Below are 14,138 nucleotides of genomic sequence, written 5' to 3' on the forward strand. Positions count from 1 at the left end.
TTGCAGCCCTACAAATTTGAACTATGCATCAAAGCACCTTAGAAGACTGGGATACATGCGGCCTACCAAGCAGCAAACCCACGACGCTGCACCTCCGAGGTTGGAACCTAATAATTGCTGCTTATCGCTGCCCATTTTGAAGGTGCCAGCAGCCTGCTGTGCTGGTGTCTGCTATTGAGTGATGAATGATGAGACCAATGCAGAGATACAGTGAATCAGGCGAGTTGCCAGCATTGCAAAAGCACATCACGCGAGACCATTTACAGAAGTAACCTCACATTAAGTCTAAGATGTCTGCCACTGTGTTAGTTATTTAAAAATATTGTCTGTCCGAAGGTAATTACAATGCCAAAACGCTTCAGAAGAATGCTGAAACCATGCATGAAGTCATTCATCATCAAACCAGGATACTGCCTACTCGGGATCAGGAGACTGTAAAGTCAGGCAACGTGTGATTGTCCTTATAACTTTTTAACCTAAGCGTCAAGCAACCTCTGCGACTTGCAAGTGTGAATTCATGGGTTGCAGAGGTTACACAACTGTTTGGTTCAAAAAGTGGCCATCACGGACCGGTTGCAAGTTGTTAGATTTTCCAGCCTTGCGACCAAGCTCATAGGCTGTCATGTGCCCTTCGCTACTGCGGTGTACCCCTCCGTTGTGCAAACTGATGAGCTGAATGATGCCCACCTAATCAGTTTTGAAGGTTAAAAGGAGGCCTTCAGTTACGTTAAGGCTTTGTCACCTGGGAAAGGGGCATGAGGTGATGAAGGCATTTCTGGAGCACCTCGCACTTGCAAGTCCCAGAAGTTCCGCGATCATTTAGGTCGAAAAGTAAAGGCCACCGAAACAGTTACATGTTTCCCATTTTACCGTCTTCTGACCCCAAGTCACAAATTTTTCCTTAACAGTGACTGCATTGTACCACACTTTTTCTGTTAATTTTTGTTAGTGCAAACTTTGGCTAATCGGAATAGACCTTTCCACAAATCGCAGCGGATCCACGCAAAGCATGATGAGAGAACGGAGCGATCGCCATCCGCGTTGGCTGCTGGCAAACGTGTTGGTGTGCTGTGCTGCTGCTTTCTGCCGTCATGCGTCTTCTCGTGCGCATTGTTGGTGCTTTGCAAAATGCAGCAAGCCCCGGGTTGCTTTGATGGTTTACTGCTAGTCTTTATGCAATTTTTTGTGACTTTTGAAATGAAAGCTTCACTAAACCATGTAAAGCCAAGGTCGCTGTGCGTGGCACACGCTGCTACAGCGGACACGCCGTAACCATGGCAACGAGCTGCTCCTGTCACTGCTGGGGTGCTCATGGGGTGCCGCTGGGCTCCAGATGCGTGCGTTGGCACGGAGGTAGCGGAGAGGAGAAGGGTTGTTTCTGCACTGCGCATGCGCGCGCCACCACGAGAAGCTGCAATGGGCGAACGCCAGACTTTTTTGTGTCGGCTGATGACCCGTGGATTTAGAACACAACCCCTAACTGTACAACACGATGCAAAGAAACGGTGGGCACAGTGTAATTAAAAGAAAACAGTGGAAAGCAGCAGCTTCCTGCCGGACTGTTTTTGCTAAGAACCTTCCACTGGTGTTCAGCAGTTGGATGCCCAGCAGAAAAGATGTCGACTAGATTGCTGTGAAACAGACAACCTCATTAGATGTGTAGTATATGTTTTCCTTGTTCTTTTCGGCCTAACCCGATTATAACAATTATTGGTTATAACATTGATATTTCCATGGCACGTCGTCAGACTGAGGGCTCCACTGACTTGACATTTCAGCCTAACACTGCTGAAAAACCTCATGTGGCAACAAATGACTGCCATTCGAATCAAATAACATCTGGTTCACAGGCACTTTCAACCGTGCTGCAGCATGGGCAGGTAAGTACCAGCACGAGCAGAATGCACATGAACGAACGCATTTTCGGGGCTCACCTTCTTCGGTGGTCACTGTGGTGGTGGCTGCCGTCGTGGCAGCAGTCGTGGCGGTGCTGGTGCCAACAGTAGCAGCGGTGGTGGCAGCAGCGGTGGTGGCGGCAGCAGTGGCAGCAGGAAAGACCCTAGTTACCGTAGCTCGTTTGACGGTGTGAGGTGCCTTGGTGGCCACAAACACGTTGCGCGTTGTTGTCGCTGTCCCTGCTGCTTTGGCTTGAATAATGGTGGGGCTGGCTGTGGCCGTCACGAGTGCGGCTGCCGTTGTCACAGTGGGGACTGCCTTCACAATTTTGTGAACCATGCCTATTGCACCAGCTGGGACCTGTGAAGCCGATTTGAGACAGTAAAAATTAAATCTAGACCAGAGAATGGTAGCGAAATGAACTTCGTAGATGTGTGAGTGGCACTTTAACTTCTTCAATGCAAAGCTTTGTAGGCAGCAAAGCCGAAAACAGTTACTGCTCCCTTTCTGTTGGTGTTGACAGACTGGCTCCGGAACTTTAAAGGCTTGTTGTGCAAATGCCAAATTTTTGGCTCAAAGCGAATTTGAAGAAATTTTGCGTCGTGTGCGATGCTTCACCTCTCGACGCACTGAAGGGCACTTGACAAGCATACATTTTGGGAACAGCAGAAGAACTGCGACGGAAGCATGCAAAAACCTACTAATATCGCTGTCCTAAACGCTGCCCAACTGCTATCTGTCAGCTGGCTGATGCACAGCCAATGACCACCGTTGCTACAGACGACGAGATGCTCATAAAAGCGAAACTGAAACTATGTAGTCGGCCTACTAAGGCCGTTGCGTGAAAGTCAGAAGTGCGCGGCCAACTTCGCAACATGTAGTTCAGGTCTGAGGAGTGCTAGTTTGACGATCATGCAATCGTAACCGGACGTGGCCTAACCGGTGCGAGACTCGTAGCGCCCATCCCAATGCCATAGCCTTACATGGGCGTTAGCTGGAACCACGCCGACAGAAACTTATCCATATTTCCAAATGAACAAAGGTCAAGTTAACAAGAATGGAGTGGAAAGTGTCGGAGGTCACGTGGAATGGACAGCAAGGGTAGAGCTGGCAAGTCCTCTAGAGGGTAGGGGGTGTCGCGGGTCTCCAGTGCCGCCGCCCGCCGTGCCAGTCATGCAACGGTTAGGCTTTGCTTGCTCAATCTTCCATGGTTTTACCTGGTTTTTATTTTCTTTTCCGTTTTGGATGTTTCGAAACGAATTAAAATATATTTCAAACGTGTGTCCTTGAATCCCAAAGAAACCTACAGCAGGCTTTTTATAGCCTCAAATGTTGGTGCCTCAACTACATTAAGAGCAAGTGAAAAAAAAATAGAGGATGCCTGAAGCTGCAGCTTTGCATACCTTAGTAGTAGCAGTATTCACTGCAGCAACAGGTAAGATGAAAGTTTGTTCCACAGGCTCTTTGGTCCGATTTGGGTTGCACGCATGTTCCTGAAACACATTCGGAAGAGGGCAGTGTCACAAAAATATGCATTTTTGTTGTGACAGTAGCACACAGAAGACCCATGACAAGAAAAAAAAAAAAGTAATGTTAGCTCAAGCAATAATAAGGGATTAAATTTAGTAAAACTATGGTAACATGCCATCAACTAGCATCAAAGTTGCTAGTGCACCACCACGCACTGCAGCACTATCAATGCCAGATTTTTCAACAAAAATATAGTGGCTGTAAGGCCGCGGTGGCCATTAAGCTTCAAAGCACCCATAAAGAAAAAGAAAAAAAGATTTCAAGAAGCTTCATGTAGCCAGTGCAGCCAGATGCACGCTCCGCCGCTCTGAGCTTTCTCTTTGCTTCCTTCAACCTGGGCGCCAGGTTATCTGTCGACAGAACCGAACACGACAGCGTTCTGGAATGGGTTAGAAGTACAATCGAACGCATCCCAGTGCACAGCCCCAGCCCACCTCCTTGCCTTACAGGTGCCACTGAATATATGAATTCTGACAAACATTTCGTGACTGGATCCTGTTGGCTGCGCCAGCCCAAACGCTTTTGCCTTGCCTATGTTTGGTTGGTAAAAAGGCTTTCCCCGCGCTTGATGGTAGAGTACAAGAGGAGGGTCTCGCGATGAATCCAGAGGGACTTACTTTGTGACTGACGGCTGCAGGGCTGAGCACATATCGTCCATTGATGACTAAACTCCGATGCTTCCTTTTGATGCCGAAATTTATTAAATCTAATGCACTAGATTATGTGACACTGGGTTTAAGGTCAGTCGATGTGGAAACTTCTATCGGCCGCCGCCAAGGATGTCTGTTCAACTTCTGCCAACTCACCTATGACCCCGGGCAACCATGGGTCCTATGCGACAGGCCCGCACCGCTGTTGTCTACCCAAAAGCCCCTCGCACTCACCCCGCACACCGATCTTGACCCATTCCCCAATGATGATCCCTTCATACCACCTCGACCTAGTAGACAATCCTCCCTCCAATCACTTCAAATTAAGACACTCGCATAAAGAAAAAGAAAACACAATATTATCCACCAGCAGGACTGCTCGCTGCTTGGCTAGCCAGCCTAAAAAAAATAGACACACGGTGCCAGAAACCCGGTGTCGTCACGTCACGTTTGGAGTGACTACAAACAACAACACCCTGCTCGGCAGTTTCGGCCGAGAAACATGAAACTCAAAAGAGCCTCGGTGCTCTTTGACGGCCAAGCCCCCGCCTTCCTATGGCGCGGTGCTGTTTTCTGGGCCAAGCTCCCATTCCTTTATCCCCGCAACGCCTTTGGGTCCAGTCCCATCTGCCTTTCGTGGTTCAGCACATATTCTAGCTCTCCTTCAGATTGCAAGTGATGTCCTAAAAAGATTTTAACAACTCATGGGAAGTGCCCAGAAATCAAAGGCACGATGTTAAGCTTCCGGGATTTCCCTTGACCCAAATTTTCACACCCATATTCTCTTGACTTGAAGTGATGTCGCACCTACCGTGGCAATGCTCCATGAACACCAAAATAGCAGCACACTTTAAAGAAGCGTAAAGTCTACCTCGTGCCTCATTTGTGACCACTGGCCGCAATGCAAACCATGTGGTTTGGCTGAGATGTACACGTCAATGCTGAGCATTTGTGAATAATGAATTTTCAGTTCGAAGCTAATGGTTTGAACTCCAGATGTAGTAGGAAAGAAGAGGTAGTATTTTTTTAGTAGCATACACCTTGTAAGTCACAGTGCACTAAGAATCATAGTCTCAAGCACTTATCACGGGGTTCTTTATATGCTGCTGACTATAAAAATAAAATAAGTTGACAGATTCCTCAGTCACCGAAATTTTCACGCACGATTCACATTTGTGCGTGAATTGGTGCCACTTGCGTAGCATCGATTCACGCACCTAAAGAGCTAGAAAGTCATGGCTGAAATTTCGCGACCGCGCTGTGCACGTGTGTTCGTACTACTACCCAAGATGGATGCGGCCCGATTCTTCCGTTACACAAAAGTCGAAGGCACCGCGAATGTGCCAGAAACAACACAGCACACCACACGGCACCACTACAGCACTGTTTACGCTAAAACCACATGCCTGCATTGCGCTGTTGTGAACGCAAGCATGCCCTCTTACACTGCCAGATAAAAAGTGTAAACAGTAAAGCATTGCCAGCTTCGAAGTTTGTTCTGTATTCAGATCTTGCTCGTCCTCTTTAATCGGGCCTTCCATGTGGCGAGCGCATTGCTGTTCCCGCTGTCGAGCGTTCACCTTTGCGGTTGGGCTTCATTCCGTGCTTATCGGCGATACCGACGACATGCACGTGGCTGTCTTCAGCAACTCTATACTCACCGCACTTTATGCACAAAGAATGTCGACATCGGAGTGGTGCTATTGCGCGAAAGTCTCAGAGCAGGCTTCAACATACTTCGAAAATATTTGAAGTTTTCAGATTTGCTTCAAGCCTGAATTGAACACCACATTATTCACTTTAATGTTCAAGTTATTTGAATATTTGCACAACCCTAATTAATGTCTGTTTCAGTGTGGCATAATCGCCCAACATATCATGCAATTCCAAGCCCTTTTTGAAGGCTTTGAAGATGGATCAGACTGAGTTTAACTCTGACATTTTTTTTTAAACTTGCGAGATGTCGCTTCTTAGCGTTTTAGGGCTAGTTAAATGTGACGGAGGAAAGGGGACAAACCTGGAGTACCCTGACCACTTCAAAGTCGTTGTCGAGGGCGATGTCCAAGGGTGTCTTTTCAAACTTGCTACGCGCCGTCACATCTGCGCCCCATCGCAAGAGGCACTTGATCACATCCAGGTGGCCCCTCTCCACTGCCCAGTGCAAAGGCGTCATGCGCAGCTGAAAAAAAAAAAAAAAACATGCAGGAATCAACTAAAACTAGGTCATGCGAGTTTTGTCAATGAAGGAAACTTTTCACTCAAAGTTCACTCGTTCGCACTTCATGCCCTCCAACTCTAGACATAAGCTGGGCCATGAACAGACATACGGTGTTCTGAAACTTTATCGAAACCGTACACAAAGCATGTTCCCTGTCGTCCCTCTTGTTGGTAGCAAGTTTAAAAATGGTGTTTGCCTGGTTAGGCTACGCATAGTGTGAAACCAGAACCATCGGTGACAATACTGAGGGAGTGAAAGACACCAACGAAGAGTTTCCGGAGAAGGGCAGTAGTGATGCTACCTGGCTAGCAGCATGCATTGCAACACTCGTCTCAGCGGTTTTCGGTCATGCCACTTTCAATACCAGATGGTGCTATCATCACTGCTCTTCGTCGGAAACACTGCGAAGGCATCTTTCAATCCCTCACTTTCGTCGCAGACGGTTGTGGTTTTGCATCAAGCACGGTCGAACCAAATAAGCACTGTTATCAAGCTTACCATGCAACAAAGGTACAATAATGTGCAAGCTTTGTTGTATAGCAGAAAAATACAGTTGAGATGGGAAAATTTTTCAAAACGGTTTCGTAAAGTTGCAGAACATTGTACAATTAAAGTCTTCTTCAATACGTTGGTGCACTTTGCTGCTTGTAAATTTCCAACAAAGTGCATTTCTTTTTTAGCAAATGCAGTTTGTACATCAGCTGTTGCATAACATCGACACCAAATAGCAAGTATTCACACAGCATGCCATGTGTCATGTCTATCTCTGTGGAGTAGGTAATAGGCACAGTTTAAGATTCTAAGTCAAACAAAAAGACAGTACTTAACGACACTATCCCTTCCAATTTGTCTCCTGTACACTCCATCTGCAGAATGCGACAAAGATTTTTGAATTCCTACTGCATGCTTTGCCCCTCACATTTGCACTGCTCTTCTGAGCTATGGGTGGAAGCGTAGTCAACAAAATGCCTTGGGACCAGCTCAAAATACACAACATCGAGAAATAAATCATAACAGCACCAGAAATACCTTGTGATATTAACACCTAGATGTGAGAAACATTTCCTGTCACCGGATTGCACATATGGTTATCTGTGCTATACCGTCACTGCTGAGATTTTGCAGAATGAGCTAAATACAGCAATAGCTGTAAAAATAATTTGCTTACTTCACCAAACCTCGTGTAAACCGGCCCTTGCCAACTTGGCGTTGTTTCATTATTGTCGCAAAGTGACAAAGAGGGAAAGAACACTAATGAACGTCAGAAACGTGACACAATATGATACGGTCCCTTATAATGGTATGCGGGGTTTAGCATCCCAAAGTCACTCAGGCTACAAGGCACGCTGTAGTGAAGGGCTTCAGATTAATTTAGAATATCAGAGGGTCTGTAACGTGCCAACCTGACATCATACAGCCTGGGTATTTTTAGTGGGCAACGTTATTGCACAGCAAGTGGGGGCATTCTGCATTTCCCCTCCACCTACACGAAAATGCGGCTGCCGCAGTAGGGCTCAAACCCAAGCAATTCCAACTCAGCATCAAAGCACCTAATCACTGAGCCAGAGTGGCTAGCATAAACATGTGGCTGCTTGTTGCCAAAACCTTGCCTTCAAAGCTACTTTTGTGCCTGTAAATCATGGAGCAGAAGGTAAAACATGCCCGCAGCACTTCTTATCACGGCGTAATACCACTGTAGTAAAGGGGTAGTTTATATCTTTAACAAAATATAACTACCACAAAAGGAATACATGGAGGGTAAGCCCAACTTAAATATAAAGTTAGAAAAAAAAAAGCATGTCTGAAATGGCCCTGTCAAAACAAACCATGGCACAGAAAAAAAAAGGGGAATAGGAAGGGAGAAAGACTCCACCAGTTTGGGCTGGCTGGTACGCCCTCTGTGGAACAGTAGTGCTGCAGCAGACAAGGAGCAGAGAACAGACATTCTAGCGCTTTGCTACCAGTGTTTTTCCTCCGTCCCTTGTCTGCTATTGCCAAGGCACCATCATCCCTCTTTCCTGGCGACACCTACCATGTCCTTGGCCTCGATGTCTGCAGAGTGCTTGAGCAGCAGCTCAACCACCTCCAGGTGGCCCTCCTGGGCAGCCACGTGCAGAGGGGTGCGGTCCACCTTGGTGCGTGCATCCCGGCTGATGCCCGCCCGCAAAAGCACTTCAGCCGTCGCCACATGCCCATTCTGAGCAGCCATGTGCAGGGGAGATGTGCCTAGCTGCACAGAGAATACAAGAAATAAGCCAACAGCGAAAGAAACCAAGAAAAGCACACTGCAGTGTTTCCTATAGTTTTATTGCGATAGCATTACTACGCCAGGTTTCACCTCGTCACGTAGCACCGGCCGCAGTCACGGTTGACCTTGAACAGCCAAGACGAAAAAGAAGACGACGAAGAAGACTAAGAAGATGAAGAAGAAAAAGACGACGAAAAAAGAAAATGAAGAAGAAAAAAAACAACAAAGGAGAAAACGAAGACGAAGAACGCTCAGTCACCCGCAGCTAATGCTTTCGCTCCACATTCGGTTCAGCAGCATTGAACCCTTCTCATTTATATGTGGGTTGGTAGTTTACGCTCTCACGTCATACTCTTAAAGGATGAGCTTAAGTGTGCCCAATAATGTAGCATCTCCAGGGCGTGATAGGGGAATAATGTAGCAAGTAAAAGAAGCTTCCGTTGTTGCTACTGCAATTCAACTAGGGTTAACCAGAGCTACATTGGCCATGGTCTCACCATTTTGCCATGCCCGTCCGTGCCTGTCCGGTACCCGAAGAGCGAAGAAAGAAGAAGAAGTCGTGGGAGGCGGTAGCTGGCAGCTGACACGGCCGAATATTAACTGGATGTAAGGCTTCCTGACATTACATTCGGCAGGAGCTGCGAACTCGGGCCTCTCTTTTCATATGGGAGGGCGATATCACAATCAGCCTGCCGAAAACCTTGCATTCACATTATCCCTAGGCCCGCACACACGTTCATACGGCTCGGTTAAAGCGGGGCTTTATATGTTGATTGTAGCTTGCGCTATCGCGTCATTGTGAAGGTGGGAGTGAAAACAGAGAGAAATAGGTGTTGTAGTGGAGGGCTTCGGACCCCCGCGCGATAGAGGCTTTTGCCTCATCGCAGTTTAGTGTCAAAAGTGCAAAACCATGTCTTTACTTTCAAGCCAAACCTAAGCGTAGCCATGCAGATAGCTCTCGCGTAACTCCAGGTTTAACCACAGCTAATTTTTGATGGCTGTGTTTGTCTCAGTGTTAGGCACGCAGATGGAACTGGGAAAAGTGTAAAGTTGGTGCTACTCTCAGGTCAACTGTTCTCCCCTGCGGCAGACACTGGCTAGCCAGCATTTTTCCAAAAATGTGTCTGTGGTATACGACATGGCGAGCGACAGCAAGAAGGCCAAGATACCGTTTTAACAATCAATAGCTGCAGCTGGTGCAGGACACAGCTATGTGGCGAGGCCCTTGTTTGGCAGCGGACATGGCGAGGCTGATGATAATCACGAGGGTGCAATACTTGGTTGAACAGTCATTTTAGATAAGAGGTGCATCATCTTACAGAGAGCAGAAAAACACACTACTACATGCCAGCAGCAATGTCTGAACCTATAGCCTCCACATGTCACATACAGTGCTCTACCAAATGAGATGTAAGACAGCCACCTCAGAGTTCAATTCCAGACGTAACTGTGTTGCATATAGCCTAAACTTGACAGTGTTGACCAGAATGCCTCTCAACTACAGCAGTAAAAACGAAAACTTGTGCACATCGCAAGCACAGAGAGTACACTTCATATTTTGACAGCATCAGGAAGGCCCTTTTTACATCCAGAACCTGTCGTCATTGTCTGCATGAAATGATATCACACAATGAGATCATGCAACCCACTGCCAAAGCCCACAAGGTGCATGGGTCAAGTGACCGACTCCCTGGAAAATCCTTCTGCATTTTTTCTCGCACATTCATGTTTTGCATACAGAGCTGACAGTGAAACTCATGTCACATTACATTACCACGCCTTGCCATGGTAATGTAATTTCACATTACATTACATTACCATTCCAGCCCCTCATAATACTTGAAGCAAAAATATCCAAACATATGCAATACCGCCAAACTACCTCGCAGTTCAATGATTGAAATTGTGAAGGAACACACAAATGAACAACGCCGGCGAAGAAAAATACAGAATTCATGACCAGAGCAATAAAACCCGGCTTGAGTTTGAGACTATTAATTAAAGTTCATTGTCACCGTGGTTAATAAAGATACTTAAATTTTGCTTGGCATTCACAATACACATCACCTTTCTACTACAGCTGCAATGCCGAAAATGACGGTCGTTTCACAGTGTGTATGGGTGTGCAACAACTGCAAAAGTGAAAAGATTTTCATGCGCACTTAATGGTAAAAATTGACTGTTGCAAAAAATTATTGTCCACCTCTAATGCTCCAGCATTTTGAAAAGCTATGTTGTGGTAAATTGATTGTGGCCATCTGGACTTCACAACAGCAAACACTATTCCTCTGGGTCTAGACAGAAGGCTTATCAGGCCCACGCCTCCATGATGTTAACAACAGTTATAGCATTTTGATTCAAAATCTGTCCCAGCTGGACTATTCCAAAGGTTTTTTTCAGGAATCAAAATTAAGGGACGATGTAAATTTAAAGAGGGGAAGGGGGGGGGGGGGGGGGGGTAGAAGAGGAGCGGTAGTCATTTTTGGTAGCTACTAGCATAAAACAAATTGTTGCGGATTAGGCAGGAGTTTCCAGAAAGAGGATGTGTAGGTAAATAATGGCCGATACTGCTCTTTCGCTTACTCCTGTGTGGTGCTATTTATAGGGTGCAGTGGAGCTGCTGGCATGGATGAAAAATGCTCCTCCATACAGTACAACTCCACAAAACCTGTTGACCAATTTCCTCTTGGTACGTCACTAGTTATGGGCATACCTCAACAAAATAGTTAGAGCTCACTCAGGTGTACTCGCAAAAGTTTGGTTAATCTCCAGTCTCAGTTAGGCTCACACATGCTTGAACTCAGCGAAGCCGTGAACTCACGCATATTCACTCAGACTGAGGACTGAACCAGAATTAACCACTCGTAACTCAACCCATCCGGACTCGCTCATTCAGACTCACAGCTCACTTATGTGAGTGCACTAATCTATACTCGCTTATTTTGGCACTCATTTCGACTCACAACTCATTTAGACTCGCTCACTCGTGTCTCAAGACGCATAGGCTCACTGAGCTGAACAATTTCTTAGATATGAGTGCTACCAAACATGGCAATAATTTTTAGGCAGGAGGCTACACTTTTTTTGTGCTTCCAAGTGGTTTGGTTGATTTTTTTTTCATTATATGAGTGAAGCAGCTAGCACGATTATTACCTTCTTAGCAAAGAGAAAAAATACGCAAGTTATCACAGACAAAAACAGAAACAGGGAGGAGAGATTCTATTTGGTCAGTGCTACTCTGCACTAAGAGGTTTTACTCACACTCGCACTGTGTACAAAACATTTTGACAAAAAAGGAAACTGACTAAGGAAGCCATTCACTTTTTGTGACTATATCACTAGTTGCAAAACCACTTCTTGCGTCTCACTTCTGGTGCCAACACCAGTAACAGCTTCCATGCCAGAAAAATTCTTGTTTAATTCATCATAGCTCACCCAGTCTGTCGTGAAAGGGGCACCACTTGTCATGAGTTGACGAACTTCTTCAGTCTCGCCATTGCGCGCAGACTCCAGAAGCTGCTTTCCAAGGTCCACAAGGGACAGGGAAGGTTGTTGCACAAGTTGCAAAGGCAACGAAATCTGGGAGGCAGGATATGAACACCATGAAAAACAAGTAGCAACCTACTCTGCCTTAAACGAAAAACTCAAACAAACAGAATGAAGCATGACATGGTATAATGTCTGCTTTGTTTTCATGCTATAAAGCACCATTTCACAATGGTGGTCAAACGCATAAACACTGATGCTGCGACCAGAGTGTGATATGGTGAAGCAGGAAAGCAGGACGCTGATCCACTGTGACACATGATCAAGATTCAATACGCATCGCAAAGAACGAAACAACAAAAGCGTACACTAAAGCTTCAGCTTGGTAAGCGCATATTTAAGGCTGTTCAAACGCAATGACCAGGCGGTCAACGTAAGCTAAAAATGACATTGTTTCGTTCTTGCTTTAAAAGATTCGATGCTAAACACACAGTGCCCCGCCCACCATCATGCCGCTGTTCCTGCATTGACTGCATTAAGCTCTATTCTAAACAACCGCTATCACATGCATTAAAAAAAAAAAAAAAAAAAAAAAAACGAACACGTCAAAAACCTAGCCCGATGTCTCTCATCAAAAGCACCAATGGCCAGGTTTATTACACGTGCGCATAGCCTGCGCGAGTTTGTACGGTTGAAAGGATCTTACCTCCATTGTATCCTCAACGGGTTCCTCTTGGAAAACATCCAGTACTCCTGCATAACAAAGCAGATGCGCGAAATCGTGTCAAAGCTGTCAGCGCTGAAATCAGACAGCCGCTCCTTGCGGCTCTCGCCTCAGAACAGCGACGCGACAGATGGCACCCAAGCACACTGATACACATTCTCACTACACAACCGCGCCAGCAACCAAGACACATTTCTGAAAGCTAAAGGCTGGTGTCGAAAACTGGCAGCCACAACAGCAGACGAACTACACTAACATTACGTAAGCTACGTACTACAGAGTCCACCGTCGGGAGATTCGTCAGAATGGCACTCTCGTGGTAGTAAAGGGCCTGGGTTGCCATCAAGATGGAGAACGGCATTAGGCCAGACCATTGTAAAGCAACATCAAGCCTGGATTGGGGCACGAGCTGTCACGAGCGTCAGCATGCCAAATTTGATCATTCGCGCGGGGCAGACGCCACTGAAAACAGGAAAACGGAAGGGGAGCCGAAAACGGAAGCAAGCTCAGATGATCCGCCGAAGACGTGTTTCCAGAGGCGGGGACGCGCCTCACTCCACGCGTCCCGACAAAGCTCGGTCACCCAGCGTCGATTGAAAGGACGGGCTGCAAAAACAACGAGATTTGTTCACCTCAAGTGTTCGATTCGCCGATTCGGAGCCTACAAAGCGTCTCTGCTCTTAAAATTGTTTCAGAAATGGCCCAAATTTCCGGAAGTAAGACATTTTTCCGGAAATACACCTGCGTTGTCTCCGTTTCCTCCGAGCTACATTCCACAGGTATTGCGTCATGTATTACTACGCAAACTGGCCGAACTGGCTGAACGCATGGACGCATAGCGCCGCAAATTACGTACCGAAAAGCATAGTTGCGACATAGGTGTACGCGATAGGCGTTTGCTGATCACTTCACGACAACGGCTATACAAAGTACCTTGCACGTGCAGAAACTAGCCTTTATTCGTTGCAAGCTGCCACGAATCTATGAGGGAGAACTACATTTCTCCGGATGACCTTGAGATTGCGTCACGGTCGTTCCGGTCCAGCACTGTCAAAATATGTACTCAAAGATAGTCCTCTAAGAAACATCCGCACGTTTGACAATAATGAGACAACCCACAATTTGTGGGAGACTATGCCTGTACTATCCTTCGTACGTTTCGATTTACTATACCGCTTTTACGAAACTGCCAAGAATGAAACGTTTTCGGTTTTTAATTTCGGTTCTAAAAAAAGCGCACTTAAAGCACCGCAGATCAAATACTGGCCTGCATGTGCATTTCGGAAAATGTGACACTTTCGTCTTTTGTAAAATTTTAATCCGAACACGACGCGTGGCTACTGCTGACGGTGTCCGAGCGCAATGTTGGCGCTGTCGTCGGGCCAA

General features: G+C 46.4%; 1 protein-coding gene across 4 annotated transcripts in view; it reads right to left on the minus strand.

The window, feature by feature from the left end:
- LOC146185667 (uncharacterized) overlaps nt 1–13,873 on the minus strand; it is a 40,157-nt gene extending 26,284 nt beyond the window's left edge. Inside the window, exons 1-7 of one of the 4 annotated variants that reach the window (XM_084606571.1) lie at nt 13,609–13,873; nt 12,735–12,781; nt 11,978–12,121; nt 8,327–8,524; nt 6,094–6,255; nt 3,300–3,389; nt 1,935–2,256 (exon numbers count right to left, since the gene is read on the minus strand). In XM_084606571.1, the coding sequence (XP_084462697.1) occupies nt 1,935–2,256; nt 3,300–3,389; nt 6,094–6,255; nt 8,327–8,524; nt 11,978–12,121; nt 12,735–12,781; nt 13,609–13,618 (973 nt within the window). In that variant the 5' untranslated portion in view covers nt 13,619–13,873. Of the gene's footprint in view, nt 1–1,934; nt 2,257–3,299; nt 3,390–6,093; nt 6,256–8,326; nt 8,525–11,977; nt 12,122–12,734; nt 12,782–13,026; nt 13,302–13,384; nt 13,543–13,608 lie in introns of those variants that run through there. The other 3 variants (XM_084606572.1, XM_084606568.1, XM_084606569.1) reach the window with 3 other exon arrangements.
- Between the last annotated feature and the right edge of the window lie 265 nt (nt 13,874–14,138).

Source organism: Amblyomma maculatum, chromosome 6 (assembly GCF_055883805.1).
Source record: "Amblyomma maculatum isolate TAMU_Amacu chromosome 6, ASM5588380v1, whole genome shotgun sequence".
NCBI classification, from domain to species: domain Eukaryota; kingdom Metazoa; phylum Arthropoda; class Arachnida; order Ixodida; family Ixodidae; genus Amblyomma; species Amblyomma maculatum.